This window comes from Eumetopias jubatus, unplaced genomic scaffold (assembly GCF_037043125.1).
Source record: "Eumetopias jubatus isolate StellerSeaLion01/CBP00866 unplaced genomic scaffold, mEumJub1_p1.0 scaffold_4, whole genome shotgun sequence".
Classification (NCBI taxonomy): domain Eukaryota; kingdom Metazoa; phylum Chordata; class Mammalia; order Carnivora; family Otariidae; genus Eumetopias; species Eumetopias jubatus.
Genome location: NW_028274810.1, coordinates 110,953,758 through 110,974,616, shown reverse-complemented (window position 1 = coordinate 110,974,616; position 20,859 = coordinate 110,953,758). Strand labels below are relative to the sequence as shown.

At 42.0% G+C, this 20,859-nt stretch overlaps 1 protein-coding gene across 4 annotated transcripts in view; it reads right to left on the bottom strand.

Annotated features, from left to right (window-relative positions):
* The window catches only part of TRAPPC9 (trafficking protein particle complex subunit 9), a 541,110-nt gene that overhangs the window by 497,001 nt on the left and 23,250 nt on the right, over window positions 1-20,859 (bottom strand). For 3 of the 4 annotated variants that reach the window (XM_088022741.1, XM_088022742.1, XM_088022744.1), the window contains 2 exons: window positions 17,479-17,505; window positions 4,705-4,826 (listed from right to left, as the gene is read on the bottom strand). In XM_088022741.1, coding sequence (XP_087878867.1) covers window positions 4,705-4,826; window positions 17,479-17,505 — 149 coding nt within the window. The remainder of the gene's footprint in view (window positions 1-4,704; window positions 4,827-17,478; window positions 17,506-20,859) is intronic. The other variant, XM_088022743.1, reaches the window with a different exon arrangement.

Genomic DNA, 20,859 nt, shown 5'->3' with positions numbered 1-20,859 from the left:
TGCTTAAGAGATTTTGTAATCACTCACAATGAATGAAAACCAAAGGCGGTGTTTCTCCCTCGGTAAGTGGGAGGTAGCCTGATGAGAGAGAGAGAGAGAGAGAGAGAGAGAGAGAGTGTGTGTGTGAGTGTGTGTGTGTGTGTGTGAATCAAATACACTCAGATCCAGGAAGTGCACAAATATTCTTGGACTACTGTCACTTCATGGTGGTGGGGGACGTAAAAGATTAAAGAAAAGGAGCAAAGAGGTAGATGAAGCAAACGAATAAAAATACAGCCAGAGAGACAGGCAAGACATCCATGTGCTGTACTTGCATCACGTACACAACACGAGGAACTGGTTTCTCCCAGACGTTTTGTTGAACACGTACTCAACCAGGGAGGGAGAGACAATGACCAATTCTTTACTGAGCAATACGAATGAGCCTGCCACGGGAGTAGGCATTAATATATACAAATCGTTTAGCCTGATTAAAAGCTCGATGCAGCAGGCCTTCATATCACCATTCGAGAGAAAAGAAACCTGGGCTGAAAGAGAGCACACAGCTAGACTGAAGTCAGACAGCCTGAGACAAAGGAGGAGAGACTCAAACCCAGCTCTGTCTGCTCCTTCCACTCTCGGACTGGAAAACTCATCACCCACGGCCACCTGACTCCACCGCTGCGCCCGTGGCAGACAAGTCTCGAATCCTGACTGACATGGAGCTACAGGCAGCCAGTAACTCTCAGTGAGACCTGGCTGGTGAGGTGGCATCCACCTGCCATGCCCATGGGGCTGTGCCACAGAGGCAGGAGAGCCTGGTTCCTGTGCACGTCCAGAGCTTCCTTCCCTGCCCTAACCCGGGTTCCCTCTGCTTCTCCAGTCCAAAGGAAGTCACTAAACTGCTAGAATTAGTTCTGCAAGCCACATGACTTCTCTCCATCTGTGTGCCCACTGACAGAACTTAGCTATGATCACTTTGATAATCTTGGAAACAACTGAAAACACAGAAAAAAAAGGACTCTGGAAAAAGTACTTAATACTTATCATTTTTAACTAACCAGTTACAAAATGAAGATTAAAACTTCAGTCTGCCTTTCTACGTATCAGCTATTAGCAGTTCAAAATTATAATGGCAAAATTCTCATCTACAAAATTAACAAAAACACATACAATAACTAGAAATAAACTTAAAAACAACACTCACTTTCTTGATGAAGACAACTGCAACTATATTGCGGGACTTAAAATAAGATGTATAAATGCAGAGATGTTAACATATTCTATACAGAAATGTAATTTTGTAAAGATATAAGTTCTCCTAAAAATAATCAAAACTTATTGAAAGCCCCATGAAAATTTCAATCTTGTTTGGTTGTTTGTTTGTCTTTTGTAACTTGAACAAAATATTTCAAAATTCTTTAGGAATAATAAAGTCAAATTACTAGCCAAGAAAATCTGGGATCAGAGGAAGGAATTTTAAAGAAAAGAAGACACACTATCATATATTAAATAAACTACAGGAAATAAAATATCATGATGCTAGACTAAGAAAAGAAATTCATAGAAAGGAATAAAAAGGTCAGAATTAGACAACAATATATGGGTAAGTAGGATTTCAAATCAGAGAGAAAAGGTATGAATTCAATAAGTCATGGTAGAACAATCAGATAGTAACCTGGAAAAAATAAATGATATTGCTGTGTCATAATGTACACAAAATAAGCTATAGGTAAGGAGCTAAATGTTTTAAAAATGCTAACAATAGGGGCGCCTGGGTGGCTCAGTCGATGAAGCATCAGCCACTTCTTTTCGGCTCAAGTCACAATCTCAGGGTCGAGCAAACGTGCTCAACATCAGGCTCCACACTCAGCACAGAGTCTGCTTGGGATTCTCTCCCTCCCCCTCTGCCCCTGCCCCTGCCACCGCTCACAGGCATTTGGGCGCACGCTCTCTCTCTCTCATTAATGAATTATTTTAAAAAATAAAAATAAAATGCAGGGACGCCTGGGTGGCTGTCAGTTAAGCGTCTGCCTTCGGCTCAGGTCATGGTCCCAGGGTCCTCGGACTGAGCACCACATTGGGCTCCTTGCTCAATGGGGAGTCTGCTTCTCCCTCTCCCTCCCTCTCTCTCTCTCAAATAAATAAAATCTTTTTTAAATAAATAAATAAAATGCTAACAACAGCTAATACAATACTTTCCATGTACTTCACTCTGCCTATCCTCACTGTATCCCTTTGAGAAAGGTACTATCATCATCCCTATTTCAGAGATTTAAAAAAACTGAGGAAAGGAGTTTTATTCTATTGTCAAGGCATTTCTAAGCATAATACTGAAGGTAAAACCCATAAGGAAAAGATTTACTATATTAAAAACATGTTTTGACCACAAACAAAAAGAAAACCTCATGAACAAAATTAAAGGCAAGCAACATTAGGAAACAGATTTGTAATAGACATTGATGAAAGGTAAGAACCTGATATCCATAATATACAAAGAACTATAAAAAAAGCAACAAGAAAAACACCCCACCTTAAATGTATGCAAAGGACACAAATGGGTAATTCATGTAAGAAATGTAAATGGTAACAAGTGAAAAATGCTCAGTATCTCACTGGTAATCAAATGCAAACAGAAACAATGAAAGGTTACTTTGCCCATTATAGTGGCAAATATCCTAATAGCTAGTGTTTGTGAGAGAGCAGACTGTTAACCTTCTTGAAGGACAATATGGCAATGTGTAAGTAAGCTCTAAAAATACCATGTTTGCTCTGACACAAGTCAACTTCTAGGGACTGTCCCCTTAAAAAAAAAAAAAAAACCAGGGGCGCCTGGATGGCTCAGTCGTTAGGCATCTGCGTCTGCCTTCGGCTCAGGTCATGATCCCAGGGTCCTGGGATCGAGCCCCACGTCGGGCTCTTTGCTCGGCAGGGAGCCTGCTTCTCCCTCTGTCTCTGCCGCTCCCTCTGCTTGTGCTCTCTCCCTCTCTGTCAAATAAATAAAATCTTTAAAAAAAAAAATCAGTCCAAAAAGATTTCTCTGTTGGGGCATTTATAAGATCTCTGTTTACCACTGTGGGAAGGAAAACTGAAATGACAAAATATTCAGTAATGGAGAACTGGTTAAATAAATAATTGTACCCCTTTTCATTCCCTGTTGGGGAAGGAATTGAGGAGTAACTTGAAAGCAATTTATGATAAATGTAAACATCACGTTCAGTGATTAAATTCCCAGAGATCTTAACTAAAGGAATAATCAGACAAGAACACGAGAATAGGGGCACCCGGGTGGCTCAGTCGGTTGAGGATCCAACTCTGGGTTTCAGCTCAGGTCATGATCTCAGGGTCGTGAGATCCAGCCCCGTGTTGGGCTCCGCGCTCAGCACAGAGTCGGCTTGAGGATTCTCTCTCTCTCTCTCTTCCCCTCCCTCTGCTCCTCCCCACCCCATGCTCACTCTCTCTCAAATAAAGAAAATCTTTAAAAAAAAAAGAACACAATGCGGTGCCCGGGTGGCTCAGTTGTTAACCGTCTGCCTTCGGCTCAGGTCATGGTCCCAGGGTCCTGGGATCGAGCCCCGCATCGGGCTCCCTGCTCGGCGGGGAGCCTGCTTCTCCCTCTCCCGCTCCACCTGCTTATGTTCCCTCTCTCGCTGTCTCTCTCTCTCTCTGTCAAATAAATAACTAAAATCTTTAAAAAAAAAAAAAGAACACAAGAATGTATGTACAAAGATGTTCACTGAAGCACTGTTTTTCTAGCAGTGGGAAGTGAGAAAGCCTGCGTATCCATCCGAGGATGATGATGAAGCAAACCTCAGCAAGCTGTGGGCTCTGTAGAAGCAGGCACGTCATGTTGCTCTAGGAGCTGCCACTCCCCGCGCTGGGCTCACAACAGTCTCTCACGGGAGGCGGGCATGAATAAATAATAAATGACCACCTCCACGTGTTAGAGGGCTGTCCACCTATCTGCAAGAGGGCAGCCGCCTGCAGTGGGAGGACACCCATGAGGTACCTCTGAGGCAACAAAGCAAGCGGCCGAATGACACGTGTGGGACAGCCTCATTTTCCTAAATAAGAGATACACATCCACAAGTATGCTTCACAGGCCCGCCAGTCCTGAGAGATACGTACCAGACTGTGCATACTCGTCAAAGAAGTAAGGGCGGGGGAGGCGGGCGGCCCCACCTGCCCCTGCTGCCTCACTCCTGCACAGCTGGAGTTCTTGTCCTCAGTATTTCAGAAAGGACATTTGAAATTCAAATTTTTTTTTTTTAATCCAGAGTAACAAGAATGGTGCATCCAGAAGAAGGGATGCTAGGCACAGCATTAAAACGCACGTCATGGAAGATTTAACTACACAGAGGAACACATGATGCGCCAAATCAGAACTGCAGGGCTCCACACAGTGAGCACCGAACACTTACCATGTTTTATGGTATCGGCAATATGCGCTGACAAAACAACCAGAAAACAGATACTAAAGGGTTAAAATGACTATCTCTGAGTCGTGGGGCTATGAGAGTCTTTTTTCCCCCTTCTCCAAATATCAAATTAAATATACATTATTTTGAATCAGAAATAAAAAAATACTTTTAGGTATATAGTATTATGCATTAGGGAATAATACACGAATACTTAACAGAACCAGATAATTGGGAGATACTGTAGTATCTCAGAGTGTAAACCAGGGGCCGCTGGTTAGAACAGCACAGCTAGTTGTAACATCACCTTGCTGTAATAGGAAATGGCCTCCTTATACTTGTCAATGATGTCCTCAGGACTAAGACAGTTCTTAGCACGTCCGATTTCAGCACTGGTGTCCGGATTGATGCCATTGGTCGTGAGGGCACCTGCAAACCAAAAGGAAGAGAAGAGATAACCTTTGGCTTTTTCTGTCTTCTTTGTTCGTTTGAAAGAAGGGCACAAATGGGACAACACTTAATACCCCTCCCCCGCAGTTTAAACAAGGAAGCCGTTTTTAAATTCTTCTAGCTTGTACGTCCCCTGCAAGTCTCACCATCAAAGCACGGTATTAAATAATAATTAACTCAGAGTAAGTTTTCCTCCTTACTGAAGCCTTTTACTAAAGAAAACAGGATGCATTATAGAAAAGTAACGTGACCGTAATCACTGGCTCTGCCGTCTTGAAGACGGCACAGCCGGCACGCGTTACCTTGCGGCTCCAAGCTGAGTGCTAGCAGGAGGCCGCACATGTCCTCAAACGAAGACAAACTACATGAAAGTGTTTTTCAAATCGTCCAGCACTAAAGAACTATAACTGACAAACACTAGTATCCTGTCTGTGGCTCCCATTTTCTATTTCTGGCCAACCTCTGTCACTAAACAGAATGGCCGAATTCCCCGGCCATCAGACTCACGTGGGGAAGAGTTCTGGAGAAATCTCCATTTACAGAATATAACCAACTACCCATGGAACTCTGACAGGAAAAAAAAAAAAAAAGATGAAATAGTTTATTTCATAGAACACAAAAAATACCCCTTTAAGCCTCAGTAACAGAAAAAGCTGGGCTCCTGCTAAGCCACTTGTTTATCTCTCAGACAAACCCCATCTTCCTGACACCTGCTAGGGGCTTAGGCATGAGGCTGTTGCCGACCCTTATCGTCTCCGGGGCCCAGGCATGCATCTCACTGCCCATAACACGCATGTCAGCTCGTGAACTACCCTCGCTTCTGATCTTGGCCCAATTTTCTCTCCTGCTCATTTGGTATTCTGTTATTCTGTAAGCTACCTTACATGCTTTGGGGAACAAGACAAAAGAATGAGTGGATAGACAGACAGATGGACAGGTGGCAGATGGGCACACAGACAGAGAGACTCCAAGAAAAGGGAAACAGAGACAGGCTCCTAGACAAAACCCTCCTCTAGCTAGGGAAGAAAGAACGACAACAGGGAACCATGAAGAGGCAGGTGGCTTGGGATCTTGTTTCCTCCAGATTCTGTGAAAATCACAGCAAGGGGTGAGAGGATAGAACTATAAATAATAAGGGAAAAGGGCACGCTTGAAAAACCTAAAATGTATACCTTCTTAAAGAAAAGATTCAAATCATCAAGGCCCGATGACACAATCCTTACAGAACTGAGAATTCCATCTCCAAGCCACAAGGCATCCCTTCAGAGCAGTGAGGGTTTACACGGAGTGCTTACACCACCAGCAGAGCCCAAGATACATGATTTTGCACGTAGAAGGACTCAGCATGCGTGCTAAGGACTTCCCCCCATGCTCTCCCTCACAGCCCCCAGCCACACTATGAGGGAGGCTCCCAGTGTACCTCGTTCCTGCAAGTGAGGAAAGAAGTCCTGGGGAGGCTAAATAGTCTTTGTTAGTTTTCAGAATTGCAGAGCTAGTGACTCCAAAGTAGGATTCAAACTTGGGCCTACGTTTTTCACCAGCGTACATAATACTATGCTTTGTGTGTTTTTCATGCATTAATACATTTGTTTCTGGCTAAAAGAATATTTAGTAAGTGTATAGGCAGTTTTGATTTATCTAATAGGCTCCAACAATTCATCTTTATATCACTGACTTTTACTCTTTTCCCTTGAAGAAAGGAAGAGCCAGAGTGAGGTGGGTCCTTCATTCTTCATGATCCCTCCTCTCCTCCAAACAGTATGCGATCAAGGAGCAAATGCCCCCTCCACTTTTAAAGAAATGGTACCAATGATAACGAGGGTTCATTTAAGGATTAACTTAAACACCAGTATTGATGCTGGGGGAACTCCAAGGGCAACAACCCAGAACAACACAACATGTCGGAAACTAACAGCAGAGCTCACCAGAGAGCTTACCACTAAGGGTCACAGTGATTTCATCTTATTCAATAAAAGAATAACAAGCTCTGGGGCACCTGGGTGGCTCAGTCGTTAAGCATTAAGCAACTGCCTTCAGCTCAGGTCATGATCCCAGGGTCCCGGGATCAAGGCAAGCATCGGGCTCCCTGCTCCGCGGGAAGCCTGCTTCTCCCTCTCCCACTCCCCCTGCTTGTGTTCCTTCTCTCGCTGTGTCTCTCTCTGTCAAATAAATAAAATCTTAAAAAAAAAAAAAGCTCTAAAAAACTAGTATGCAATAGATTCCATCTTTCTTGACATGTACAAAGTGTTGACAGCCCCCGTGCAATGTTAGTGTGAACCAGTGAAACAAGGAGTCATCAGGACCACGGCCTGAGTCTACAAAGAGGAAAAATCAATGAAACAGGCAGGCTGATGGCCAGGCAGGAGGAAAGGAAAAGAGAGGACATAGTTAAGAAGAAGTGGGGGGGAAAGTTCGGAAAACAACATCATCACAACGGTTCTCAGGCATCCATCCAACAATCATTCATTCATTCAAGAGCCAGGGAGAGAGTTACGGAGTCCTCTTATGTGCAAGATGGCATCCAAGATACAAAACTGGAAAGGCAACACACGCAGAGATAAAACAAAGCAGAAGTAAGAGGGCATAAAGCAGAGACAGATGAGGCAGGAGAGAGACAAACCGTGAGAGAGAAGAGCAGCAACAGGGTTCAGAGAAGGCAGGCACCCATGGTGTGGTGGTGAGCGCAGCAGCAGGCAGGCCAGCCGCCCACTGGCTCACTCACATTCACTGTCCTACTGAAAAACCAACCCCTGAGACATGGGTGCTCCTCACGCCGTCTGCAGACGGCCAGCAAAGAGACAGCGCTGCCAGCAGGTCGGGACGTGAGCCTGGGCCCCGCGAACACCAGGGCAGAGCGGGAGTTTTTGATGAATGGTACTGAGACAGCGGGATGGCCATCTGGAAAAAGCTCAGAACAGACCCATACAGACCCATACCTCACACCAAACACAGGAATCGACTCCAAATGCTCTAGGATGTACACGTAAAACAGAAAACCAGAAAAGGAGTTCAAGTAACATGGGTGAATTCCTCTAAAACCTAGATACAGGGAAAGGCTCTCTAACTATGATGCAAATTCAAATGCAATTTTAAAAACTGATAAATTCAATTATGTAAAAATACAGCAAAAATACCACACACAAAGCTAAAACATAAATGACGATCTGAGAGAAAATATTTGCAATATATATCACAAAGGGCTAAGAGCTCTAATATATAATGAGGTCATAAAAATTGAGAAAAAGCTAAAATCCAATAGAACAAAATGAGCAAAAGATATGAGCAGATAACTTGCAAAAGGAAACTATAAAATGGCCCTCGCCGGTTAAAAAGCTGTTGGATGTCACCTGCAGTACGTCTACTTGGTCAAATATAAGAACACAGCGCCACGCTGCTAATAAACCCGGGGGGGGGGGGGGGAGGCGCCTGCTAACAAACCTGGAGAGGAGACGCACCCTCGGGCATGGCTCCCGTGAGCGCCGAATGCTAGGACCTCTATGGGGGAAAGGGGGTAAAATCTAATAGAAGTGTGTCTACATATTTTTTTAACCTTTTGACCCAGGAACTCCATTTCTAGGAATTTATGCTGAAGACCCAACGCCAATAACACAGAAATACACATGCATGAGGTTACTCACTGGAGCAGCATTTGTAATTACAAACAACTGGAAATCAAAATGCCCACGAGAAGACTGGTGAACAGGACGTGGCACACACACGCACAGCGTGCTACACACCCATGAGAATGGGTGGGGAAGGTCCCCATGACCTGACAGGGACCAGTTTCCAGGATATGCTGGCAAACATGGCAGAACAAAAAAAGCCAAATATAAAAGAACGTGTGTACTACGCCATCTTTTGCACAAGAAGTAGAAATAAGAACATCTGTCTGGTTTTCTTCAACAACAACAAACAAGCAAACAAACAACCCCACCAGAGTGAGAAACCAGGAACAGATGAGAGCAGTCTCCTGCAAAGGTAGACTGGAATGAGGTGCGAGGGGTAAGAGAGGCAGTGACCCTTCTCCGGGTAATACCTTTTGTATAGTTTTGACTCTGGGAACCATTTTCATGTTGGAAGGAAGGGGGACAGAGGGAGGGGGAGGGAAGGAGGGAGGGAGGAAGAAAGATGGGGGAGCCCTGTGAAGGCATACAAACAGAAACAAATGAGCCTAACTACATTTCAAACAAATAGCATAATTACCTTGACAGGAAGGATGAAAGGACAAACCCAATCAACGTCTGATCATGGTACCTTGTATATTTATCCGGTATAAAGACAGAAAGGGCACACACAACTCTTAAATTCTACTTAAAGGTTTGTTTTTATAGTGACGTTGCTTGGTAATTCTGAAACTACTTTCTATACACTGTAGGACTAAGAAAATGAGTAAATATATCGGTAATACCGGGAGCCAGATTTCCCACTGTTAGAGAAGGAAAATATAAATATAACACAGGGAAAGCGTGGAAAGACCCCTCAGGTTTTGGACTGGAATTAGAGATAGTAGAGTATGAACTCTAGATAACACTATGAACTTCTCAAAAGGCCTGCAAGCAATGGTATATTCAGTGCCTGATTTTGGTTTCTAAATACCATTTGCCAACAAAAGGAACTAGAACACTGGAGAGGGATGTCTGATTTCAAAGCTGGGACAGGGAAAGTACAAAATGAACATATATATCTCCATCCAGAATGTAAAGAAAGGCTCAAAAACTGATGAGGACCATATCAAAGGATACAAGAGCCAGCTTGAAGGGCTCCCACTGACCAAATCTAGCCAATGGGCTGCAAAATAAAGAATGAAAGCAATGGATTAGAACCCACTAAATAAAGATCCCTAAGTCCACAGTAATGATGGACGGCTGGCTGGCTGGCTGGCTGGCTGGATGGATGGACAGACGGAGGCAGGGAGGAACTGAGAGAAGGACAGGAAAGCTCTTACTTGTATGAGAATGCTAACCAGTAAATGGATAAGTAATGATGAAGTTAGACCATCACCTTCTGGCAACCATCAACTGACTCGGGTAAAAATCTTCAGTGAATGCCAGATCAAGTAGGTAAAAGTTTGATGAAAAACACGATATTTACATGGTTTCAAAGTATTTTCCCACAAAGTATTTATTAATTACAAAAAGGAATATAGTTAACTTTACACTGGAGAAACCTAGCCAACTCCACTGCAGCCAACAATCAAAGTGACGGCCAGGGCGCCTGGGTGGCGCAGTCGTTGAGCGTCTGCCTTCGGCTGATCCCAGGGTCCTGGGATCGAGCCCCGCATCGGGCTCCCTGCTCCACGGGAAGCCTGCTTTTCCCTCTCCCACTCCCCCTGCTTGTGTTCCCTTTCTCGCTGTGTCTCTCTCTGTCAAATAAATAAATAAAATCTTTAAGAAAAAAAAAAAGTGACGGCCAATAATGGGACGAACCAACCTCACGCGTTTCCTGATATAATGCAATAAAGACCCAACATCACTTATGCTGCATCCCCCCACCCATAGCAACATGTATAACATCATAATCATGAAGCAACCTCAGGCAAACCCAAACTTCGGAACATTCTATAACATAAATGGCTGGTATTCTTCAAAAATATCAGTATCACAAAAGACACCGAAAAGCTGAGAAACTATACCAGATTAAATATTACTAAATGATGTGGAAACTAAATGCAATGTGTGATCCTGAGCTGGATCCTGGCTCTAGAAATAGAACTGCTGTACTGGGACAGTTAGTAGAATTGAGTAGATAAAGGTATTCTAGCAGTTTTAAATTTCCTGATTTTAATCACCTTACTATGTTTTGGTATATAAATGATCTTGTTCTTAGGAAATACACACTTAGGGATTCAGGGCAGGGGCATCAGGTCTGCAACTTACTCTGCAATGGCCCTAAAAACTGTATGTAAACACACAGAGTTCAAATCATAAAGCAAATGATAACCATGGGAAATCTGGATGAGGAGTATACCAGAGTTCTTGGCACCATTCTGGAAACTTGAATTTTTTGGACGTTTTAAGTTACTTCAAAATCAAAAGTTAAAAAAATTAGAATTCTGGTAAACTCAATCATAGAACAAGTCTATTAAATACGAATGTGGGGGCACCTGGTTGACTCAGTGAGTAGAACATGCAACTCTTGATCTCAGGGTCATGATTTCAAGCCCCACACTGGGCATAGAGATTATTTGAAAATACATATATACATAAATCCTAAAAACACCTTAATTTAAAAAAATAGCATGTGTTTTTGCAAATATAAGAGCACTGAAACATACACATTTGGGAATATAAATGAAATTAGAAAAGACAAATTACAGACTTAGATCATAAGCCACAAGCAGAATGGTCATTCTTCCACTCATAACCCACAGGTGCTCCTCCAACAAGCTGGCCACTGGGTTGGGCGCTGGGAATGTGGTGTCACAGCAGTACACAGAGCACTGAAAAAGCCACCATGGGGGCATGGTGATAAAAGTGACACCATGACAGCTGTCAGACCCTTCATAATGAACCAAGTCTTGCATGAAGGCTAATTCCTTTTCCCTGAAAAAATTAAAACCCTGGAATAAGACTGGAGATATATCTTCAAAAGAATTAGAGAGAAGTTGACTCAGGAAGAAATACTGAAGGAGTTATGATTTTTAAGCAAGCTAAAGGAAGTTGGAGGAAGCATGGTAAAAATCCTATAGCAGAAATAAAATAAGAACAGGAGACTTCAACAAGTAGAACTAGCAGGCATCTGTGGGGCACCTGGGTGGCTCAGTCGGTTGGGCGGCTGCCTTTGGCTCAGGTCATGATCCCAGGGTCCTGGGATCGAGCCCCACATTGGGCTCCTTGCTCAGCAGGGAGCCTGCTTCTCCCCCTGCTTGTGCTCTCTCTCTCTCCCCCTCTCTCTCTGTCAAATAAATAAAATCTTTAAAAAAAAAAAAAAAAGGACTAGCAGACATCTAAGAGCACTCCACCCAATAAGTGCAGAATACATATTCTTCTCAAGCATACATGGAACATTCTGCAGGAGAGACAACATGCTAGATCATAAAATATATCTCAGTAAATTTAAATGAACTAAAATCACACAAAGTATGATCTCTAACTATAACAGAATTATATTAGAAATCAATAACAGATGGAAATTTGGGGAATTTACAAATATTTGCAAATTAAATAGCACACACATGAAATTTCTAGGGAGAATTATGGAACATATTAAAACAAATTAATTTTCAAAAATTCTAACTGAATAATGAAAACTCAAAAAATTAAAGAAAATCATATTTGATAGCCAACTTCAAACATATGGAGAGGAAAGACCTAGAAATCACAATTCCCTGGGGTGCCTGGGTGGCTCAGTCGATAAGTGTCTGCCTTCAGCTCAGGTCATGATCCCAGGGTCCTGGGATCAAGCCCTGCATTGGGCTCCCTGCTTCGCAGGAAGCCTGCTTCTCCCTCTCCCACTCCCCCTGCTTGTGTTTCCTCTCTCGCTGTGTCTCTCTCTGTCAAATAAATAAATAAAATCTTTAAAGAAAAGAAATCACAATTCCTGTAATTCTCACACTAACTCAGTATAATGAGAGGAAAATCTTTACCTAGGAAACAGTGAAATTCTGAGCCTAAGACAGGTTAAACTCAGCACAAACTGCACTAGACAATGTGATGATTTTAAAATAGAATTCTAAAGTTAGAACATTGCTGAAAAGCTACAAAAATGTTCCCAAAAAACAGAAATAGAGAGGAAGTCTATCCCCATGTCGCATACAAATGCAAGCTTATTTTTGTTTACTCACAGCACTAATTACTTTAACCAAAGCATTTTAATTAAGATAAATAATCAATATTACACTTCTCTTGTCAAGTCTAGTTAATGAATTTACTCTGCTATGTAACCATAAAATGTCTAGGATAGATCTAAAATTAGTGAAAATAGCTTTGTATGGTTTGTGGAACTCTTCTCAAAGTTCCAAGCTTTTAAAATAGATCTGAGAAGTATTTCTATATTATCTTTTCCCTTGTGAAACAAACAACAGATACCGTTGTCAAAATTCTGTTACTACAGATGATGATTCATGATCACCGTGTTCTAACTAATCTGCTGGACAAAAGGCACTCTCTAGATACTATAAGCAAACAAAATGGATATAAGGAAGACAATGACCTTAATCCAGGAGACTTACAATCTATTTCAAAACTGGGTTTTTTATCTCATTGGTTAGCAAAATGAAATCAACCAAATGCTTTCTTTGAATGTTCTGTATCATGAGTCTACTTTTAGTGTGATGAAAAGAAAAGCCTTAAGTATGACTTTCTTAGGTCAATTAGCAACAATCATTACTAGAAGGTGAGTAATGCAGAAATTCATTAATAGCAAAGCTTCCACCTACCTTAGACCTAAATAAACCTACACTGAACTCTGAATGCTAAATAAAGAGATGAGGTCCCAATGAAGAAAAAAAAAATAGTAAGAAATCAAATAGGCAAAGAGGTTTTAATAAATGATTCCTATAGAAAGGAACAGAGTATGGTGGTTATGAGGACAGATGCTGGAGACAAACTCATGCGTCTGAATTCCCACATCACCACTTACTAGCTGTGACCTTGAGCAAGTCAGTGAACGTTTCTGGATCTCAAATTCCTCATCTACAAACTAGGGATAGGAACAGCACCTACTTCCTAAAATTTTTGTAAGGATTAAATTGCTTTATATGGAAAGTTTATATACAACACTTTGTATCTTAGATATGACACCAAAAGCACAAGCAACAAGGAAAACACAGATAAACTGGACTTCAACAAAATTTAAAACATCTCTGCTTCAAAGGTCACCATCAAGAAAGTAAAAAGACAACACAAAGAATAAGAGGAAATTTTTAAAAATCATGTATCAGATAAGGGAGCTATATCCAGAATATAAAAAGATCTGTTACAAGTCAGTAACAAAAAGACAAATAACTCAAGTAAAAAATGGTTTGTAAAGGATCTGAATAGACATTTTTCCACAGAAAATATACAAATAGCAATAAGCACAATGAAAAGATGCTCAGCATCATTAGCTACAAGGGAAAGGCGAAACACAACTACAACGAGATACCACTTCACACTCACTAGAATGACTACGCTCAAAAGGATAGTAACAGGTGTTGGCAAGGATGTAGAGAAAATGGAAGTCTCATACACCACCAATGAGAATATAAAATGGTACAACCACTTTGGAAAACAATCTGGCAGTTCCTCAAAAAGTTAAACACTGTGTCACCATATGACCCAGCACTTCTATTTACTAGGCTTATGCATAAGAGAACTGAAAACATACATCCACACAAAAACTTGTACGTTGAATGTTCATAGTACCATTACTGATGATAGCCAAAAAGTAGAAACAACCCAAATGCCCATCAACTGATGAATGGGTAAACAAAAAGTGGTCTATTCATACAAAATAGTATTACCAGCAGTAAAAAGAAAAGTACTGATTCATGCTACAGCACAGATGAACCTTGAAAACATTATGTTAAGTGAAAACAATCACATTGTTGTATGGTTCCATTTACATGAAATGTCTAGAACAGGCAAATCCACGGAGACAGATGAGTGACTGCCTAGGACTAAGTGGGGAGTGACTGCTAAGGGGCACGGGACTTGCTGCTGGGGTGATAAAATGCCCTAAGACTGACTGTGATGATATATGCACAAATCTGGGAATATAGTAAAAACCACAGAATTGTATACTTTAAAGGGGCAGATTATATTAAAGCTGTTTAAGAAAAAAGCTCCTTAGAACAGTGCCTTCACACAGTACGCAAATTGCTTATTTTTATTATAGGCAGAAGAAAATCCCCTCAACATGAAAAAGGGAAAGCAAATTTGAATTAACTGAAATTGGCCAAAAAATCATTTCACCTGAAACAGTTGCTGAATGGACAGGACATATTCAGAAGTGACAAGAAATAAAACAATTTGACCCCACGAAGCATTCTACTTCAAATGCAGATCAAGGGCTCAGAAGCCTAGCTGCTAGAAATGACTAGAGGAGAAGCTTAGTTCTTATAATAAACTTTGGAGCAAGCATCCAAAGACTGTCAAGACTGTCAAACTCTTTCCCTTCTGGCCTTCGAAATAGTTGTAGGAAAAGCGGGCAGGAAAAAAAATTTCTGAAACAGGTTGTTTTGAATAGTATATCCATTTAAATTTCAAAAATAAAATGGAAGTGATGCAATTCTGTCATAACTTCATGTGGATGCGTTTTCTAGGGAGCTGAACAATTTTATAACCTTGAAGAGAACGTTCACTGTTCAGATTTAGAGACTAAGGAGAATCATAACCACATTGCTCCTAGGAGTTATGAAGTGATTCCCTACCAACCCATTTGCCAGGGTTTAAACAGCAGAAAAGAAACTGTTGCATAGGAAAAATTTTCCTCTATCTTTCAACGGTTCTTCTGGCTGGTCTAAGAATAAAATTGACATGAGACAAATTAACCATAAAATCAAATTTAATTTCATACATTTGGGAACCCCACATACATCAGAGGTACAAAGACAGATAAAATGAGGGATCCATGCCATCCTGAGCTAAGGAATGGGATAGGCCTAGGGTTTTAAGAGGGAGGAGCACAATTCACAGGGCAATAAAAGGAAAAGCACATGATTGGTAATTAGTTATATGCCCTGCTATACCGATGGGCCATTCAGATGAAATTTACCTCCAGTAATAACTCTTATTCTGGGAATACCAAATTGAGATTCTTCTAGGTAGCCAGTGGAGGGACAAAAGTTTCTCTTGATCCCACAGAGTTCCAATTGCCTTCAGCTCAAAAGAGTCCACATGCCAAAGAGGCACAGTTTAGGAAGACTTGCTCTGAACTCCCTCAAGACTATGGCCTGAAAGATCAGACCTTAGTAAGTGAGGAAGAGGCTGTGGTCAGCCCTGGCACCAGAGCCCCCATAAGCAGAGGCCAGAAGGCACAAGTGGCAGGAACTGGAAGGTAGGGGGGAGAGCAGAACCTCAATGTTCTACTTGCTCTCCCTCGGAAACAAAGATCAAGTCCACGTTTCTTTAATTTGGGACGGCTGCAGAAGATGCCCTCAAACACCCAATGCTGGTTTCCGGGTTCTTTCCCGCCAGCTTCAACCTCTACAGCAGGATCCCCACACATTCCCATATAACAAAGCCCACAGACCATCCCTTCTACCCCCAGTACTCTAAACTCAGTTTCATTTCCATTCAACCTTATTTTGAAAAGTTTCATAAATAAAAAATATGTATTCTTTTTTTTATCTCAATAAATGACTGCTTTTCTGATAGCTCAAAGCTACTTCTACTTGTTGTAAACATCTAATTCTCCTGAAAGTAGTGGTCGACACACTAAAATTCAGTACTTTCCATCAGGCATAACTAGCCAGATTGGGCTCAGCTTCTATTGACCAAATACCAATGCATCTAACACTGATTTGATTGTTCATCTCTTTCAGCTGGTGGGGGGGTGTCATTCAGTTCTTCAGCCCATCCCCAAATTATTTTCTCATCACCAACTCAGGTCCCCTGAAAACAAAGCCACCTGTTTTCCTTTCTCTATACCTTCCATAAACCCTAATAGGAGGGGCGCCTGGGTGGCTCAGTTGGTTGGGCGACTGCCTTCAGCTCGGGTCATGATCCTGGAGTCCCAGGATCGAGTCCCACGTCGGGCTCCCTGCTCGGCGGGGAGTCTGCTTCTCCCTCTGACCCTCTTCCCCTTCATGCTCTCTATCTCTCATTCTCTCTCTCTCAAATAAATAAATAAAATCTTAAAAAAAAAAAAAAAACCCTAACAGGAAACCAGCACCATTGTATGTCAATTATATCTCAATAAACTAAGGGGGGAAAATTTTAAAAATTTTAAAAAAAAGAAAAAAAGAAACTATCACGAAACATCAGTCTAAAGGAAGGATTCAACACAGATGTTAAAACAAAAACCTGCAAACCTGAAGCAATTTCATTTCAGAATGGAGATACACAATGAGATTAACGTAAATGCATTGGTCACAAAGCATTTATTAACATGACTATCTGATTTCTATTCTTCAAAAGAAGAAAATTTTTCATTTCTTTTTATTTACCTTTTGTCATTGATTCTAACTAACCCAGAAAATAATAGAGCTCATTATGAAATAATTAGGCACTGCAATAAGAGATTTTGCTATATTAATTAACAGAAATTAAGAAAGGAAAACCCACCTCTGTAAAAGACACAAAATTTCTTTCTCTGTTAAGAATACATATACAAAATGCAATCAAGATTGAAGTTCACGTTGAGAGGGCACAAACCACAAAATCAGAGCAAAGTCATTACTATGAATAAATTCAAAATTAACTGGACAAGCATGCTCAATGCATTCAAAGAATTTTAAATCATTGCAAATCATTCACTTAACCATGCTGGAGGAAGAATTCCCCTCTTCAACAGACAACATAAATCAACAGGGTGCCCCATCAAACAAGGACCAAACCATAATCAGGTTTTTAACAGTTCTGATTTAAAGTTACTTAAATCAGAATGTTCCAAAGATCACAATCCAGAAATTTTAACCATTCATTCACACCACCATGAAACAAGCACTTAAAAAAAGAACCAAAAGAAACTAAGCACATAGATCATGTACCTGGATCAATGAGAACTTCTTGTGCCCCTGGAAGAAAGAACAGATTATGGTCTTTTATTTGGAAAACAAAACTACTTTTAAAGACAACTACTAATCACATTTCATGATTCACATCGCCTTGTAAATTCTGAGACACTTCTATCTGATCCGGAGAGCAATTCTGAGTAAGAGTATGTCACAAGTTCAGTGCCTTTTTGCTTTAGGAGGCAAGATAGAACAGCTGCCATTAGTCATACCCTGCACAAACTGTGGAGGGCCTTGCCTCCTGCCCTCCCACCCTCCAAGCGCATGCTCCCCCAACCTCCTTAACCAAGTACGAGAATTTCTTATTCCCACAGATAAGCCAAATGACCAAGGAATAATAATCTGTTTGTGCAAATATATGCCCACAGCTTGGAATGGAGGGCAAAGTTGTTGCAAGGAACTCAGCGCCATCCTCCTGAAATCTCACGCTCACACTCACTCACACACACACTCACTGAATTACTGGATGCTTCACAAGCGAAGGATTTCCAACTTTTAGTAGGTACAATGCAAAATAGTTAACTTCATTATTATCAAGAAGCTTTGAAAGCCTTGATCATCTGCTGAACTACCCAAGTATCAATGAGATCCAATTAGCCTTCTCTGCAGAAGGTAATTTCCCATGACAGCAAAACACACCCTAAGAAGTACTGGTTCCAAGAGTTGTGTTTATCACTAGCTACAATCATTTTAACATTCAAAAGAGTATATTCCAATGATACGTATTCTTACTGAAATAGCACAGTTATTTAATTGTTTATATAGAGAATAGGTCCCACAATCCTATTTAAGAGCTGTTTGGTGTACTGCAACGTCTATATTTAAATGCAGACAAAAAAATCACTGTAATCTAGAAGCCACGATTATAATAAACAAACAGGTGCTTTCTACTGAATGCCAACTACACGCCAAGCCAAACACTTGACAGCCACTGTGTGTAATTCTGAGAGCTGCCCTGCAAAGTAGACAGGGATGATTAAGCCCGCACACTGCTGAGGAGACCGGCAGTCAGAGGGGCCAGGGATGCCCCACCGTCACTCTGTCCCCACCGCCATGCCCAGGGATAGAGCAGACAGATCTGCCCTGAGGGGACACTCAGCTGTGTGGACCCTTGGGGAATGGGGGGTTTCCAGATAACCCTAGAAACTTTTTGTTCAGTGAAAAGCTTGATCAAATATACTACACTGTGCCATATCCATGAAACAGGGGGTGCGACTGGAACTTTTTTCTGCCTCTGCTCAGAGTCATCAATTATTTGACCTCTCAGCACATGGAGTGATGGACTGGGCCCCATACTAAGTGCACTCCAATTGCAGAGCCTTTAAAGTTCTCCTATTCAATGTGTAAAAATCTTTGTCTCGTGTCTCATGCAGACAGCCAACTATCACTTCTCACTGGTGTGGACAGACCGTCTGGAACAACCCTCTTCTGCCTTTTACATTCCCTTCATCTTATCTAATGGGAGTCGGTAAGCCACATGGCCCAGATAGTTTTTTCAAACAGCACAGGAAAAGCCCAGCTGCAAAAAAAATGGACAGCTTTTTACCAAATGGACTTTATCTAATTAGACTTCCTGGAAGCCTTTCATTAGCTCATTTCTAGGCACTTAATAGTTTTCTGATTGGGAAGAGGAGTATGTGCACTTTGCTGTCTGTTATCTGGCTCGGAAGGCCTCTCGTCTTATGTGGGTGGGGGGCGGGGGAAGAGCGGGTGCTATCCAAAGAAATCACACACTGAAAGAAAGGGTGTCCTCCAGCCAGGTCTCCATGGACAGAAGCACCTTGACGTGCTCAGAAATTTGATTATCAGCATCATCAGGCTCCAGTGGACTGATTTCACGTTAACCAAACTCCTGAGAGACTCACATAAAAAAAGTGGAGGTTGAACTTATTAATGTAATAGAAGATATAATTATCAATCAGACCAAAATATCTCAGTTCAACAATCAGCACTCTTCTCCTCAACAGCCCAATCACAGGCAGGAGGTTACGTGGTGAGCACGGACGGAAGCCAAGCAGGAAGGTGTTTTCCCAGATTAACTGGGACTCCCTTCCTGTTACAGGGACAGATCTGCTGCCTAGACGAGCAATCAAGGCTGATCACTATGACTCTCACGGTCAACACTCATGTAACTCTCCCTCTGCCACTCTTTCTAGGCTGACCGAGCCCTGACTCATGGATAGATGCCCTTGAAGATCTACAGACAGGCTGACACCCCCAAACACCTGAAGCCAGTCTCTGGGAGCCAAGACCCCTGCTCTGACACTTGCTAGCTCCGTGAGTCTGGTCAGGTTGCTCACCCTGTCTATGCCTCAATTTTCACATCTGTACAATGGGCACAATAATCAAGGCTACTCGGCTGGGTTGCTGTGAGGATGAAGGGATAACATTGGTTTATGTAAAGCACTGAGAATCCTGTGTAGCACATTTTAAGTGCTCAACAAATGGTAACTGTTAAGGTGATTTCACAAACCTCCCTTCTAATCATCTTTCATACTTCCTCATTTTCCCATTTACAAGTTCTTGGGCAGCGCCCTTCTGCTCCACCCCATGACCTGTGGAAAGTGAAAGGAAGGAGCCCCTTCCTCCCCGCTGCTCTGGTTTCCATGAGGAGGTCTCCCCCACAACAGTCCTGGACCACGTGCCCCTGCTCGTCCTCCTCACTCAAGTGGCCTGACTTCTAACTTCAGGACGTTTGAGAGGCGAGCTGCACATGTGAAACCCTCTTCTTCCTCTGGTGCTGGCCCGCCGCAGGGTCCTTGGCTTCCCGCCGAGCACAGGGGCAGGTCCTCTCATGGGAAGGACCCTGCGGTCCAGAGCCCCCTGGGATGGGAGAGTCTGTTTATTTTTGGATACAGTACAGCCTGCCGATTTTCCCGCATCCCTAAAGTTCATGGAGAATGGGGCTTTATCAGTAATAAAGGTGCCGTTTGTCTCCACCTGCCTCCTCTTCCATTTCTTGGTGGAGAAAATAGGAGTGCAGTGATTGGGCCCCCTTAAGCCCCAACAGACACTAATTAACAAAAAGTTCTGTGACTTCACATAGGTTCAGAGTGACCACACAAAGTCCCTATCTCTGGTGCTGCTGCGGAAGTCTGAGTACAGGAACTGCTGACCCTCCTCAAATAGTTCGCTCGTTTCTTAAGTGCATCTTTCTTCCCAAAACCATCATTTCATATTTTAAACCCTTAGCAATCCCCAAAGACTATAAAATGATGGCTTCGTGCAGAATAACAGCCAAAGTTCACGAGCTCTTTTATGAGATAACCACTGTGCTAAACACTTTACATAATTTCTCTGTGATCCTCACAATTCTCCAAAGCAGACATTAGCATCCTTGTTTTTCAAATGAGAAAA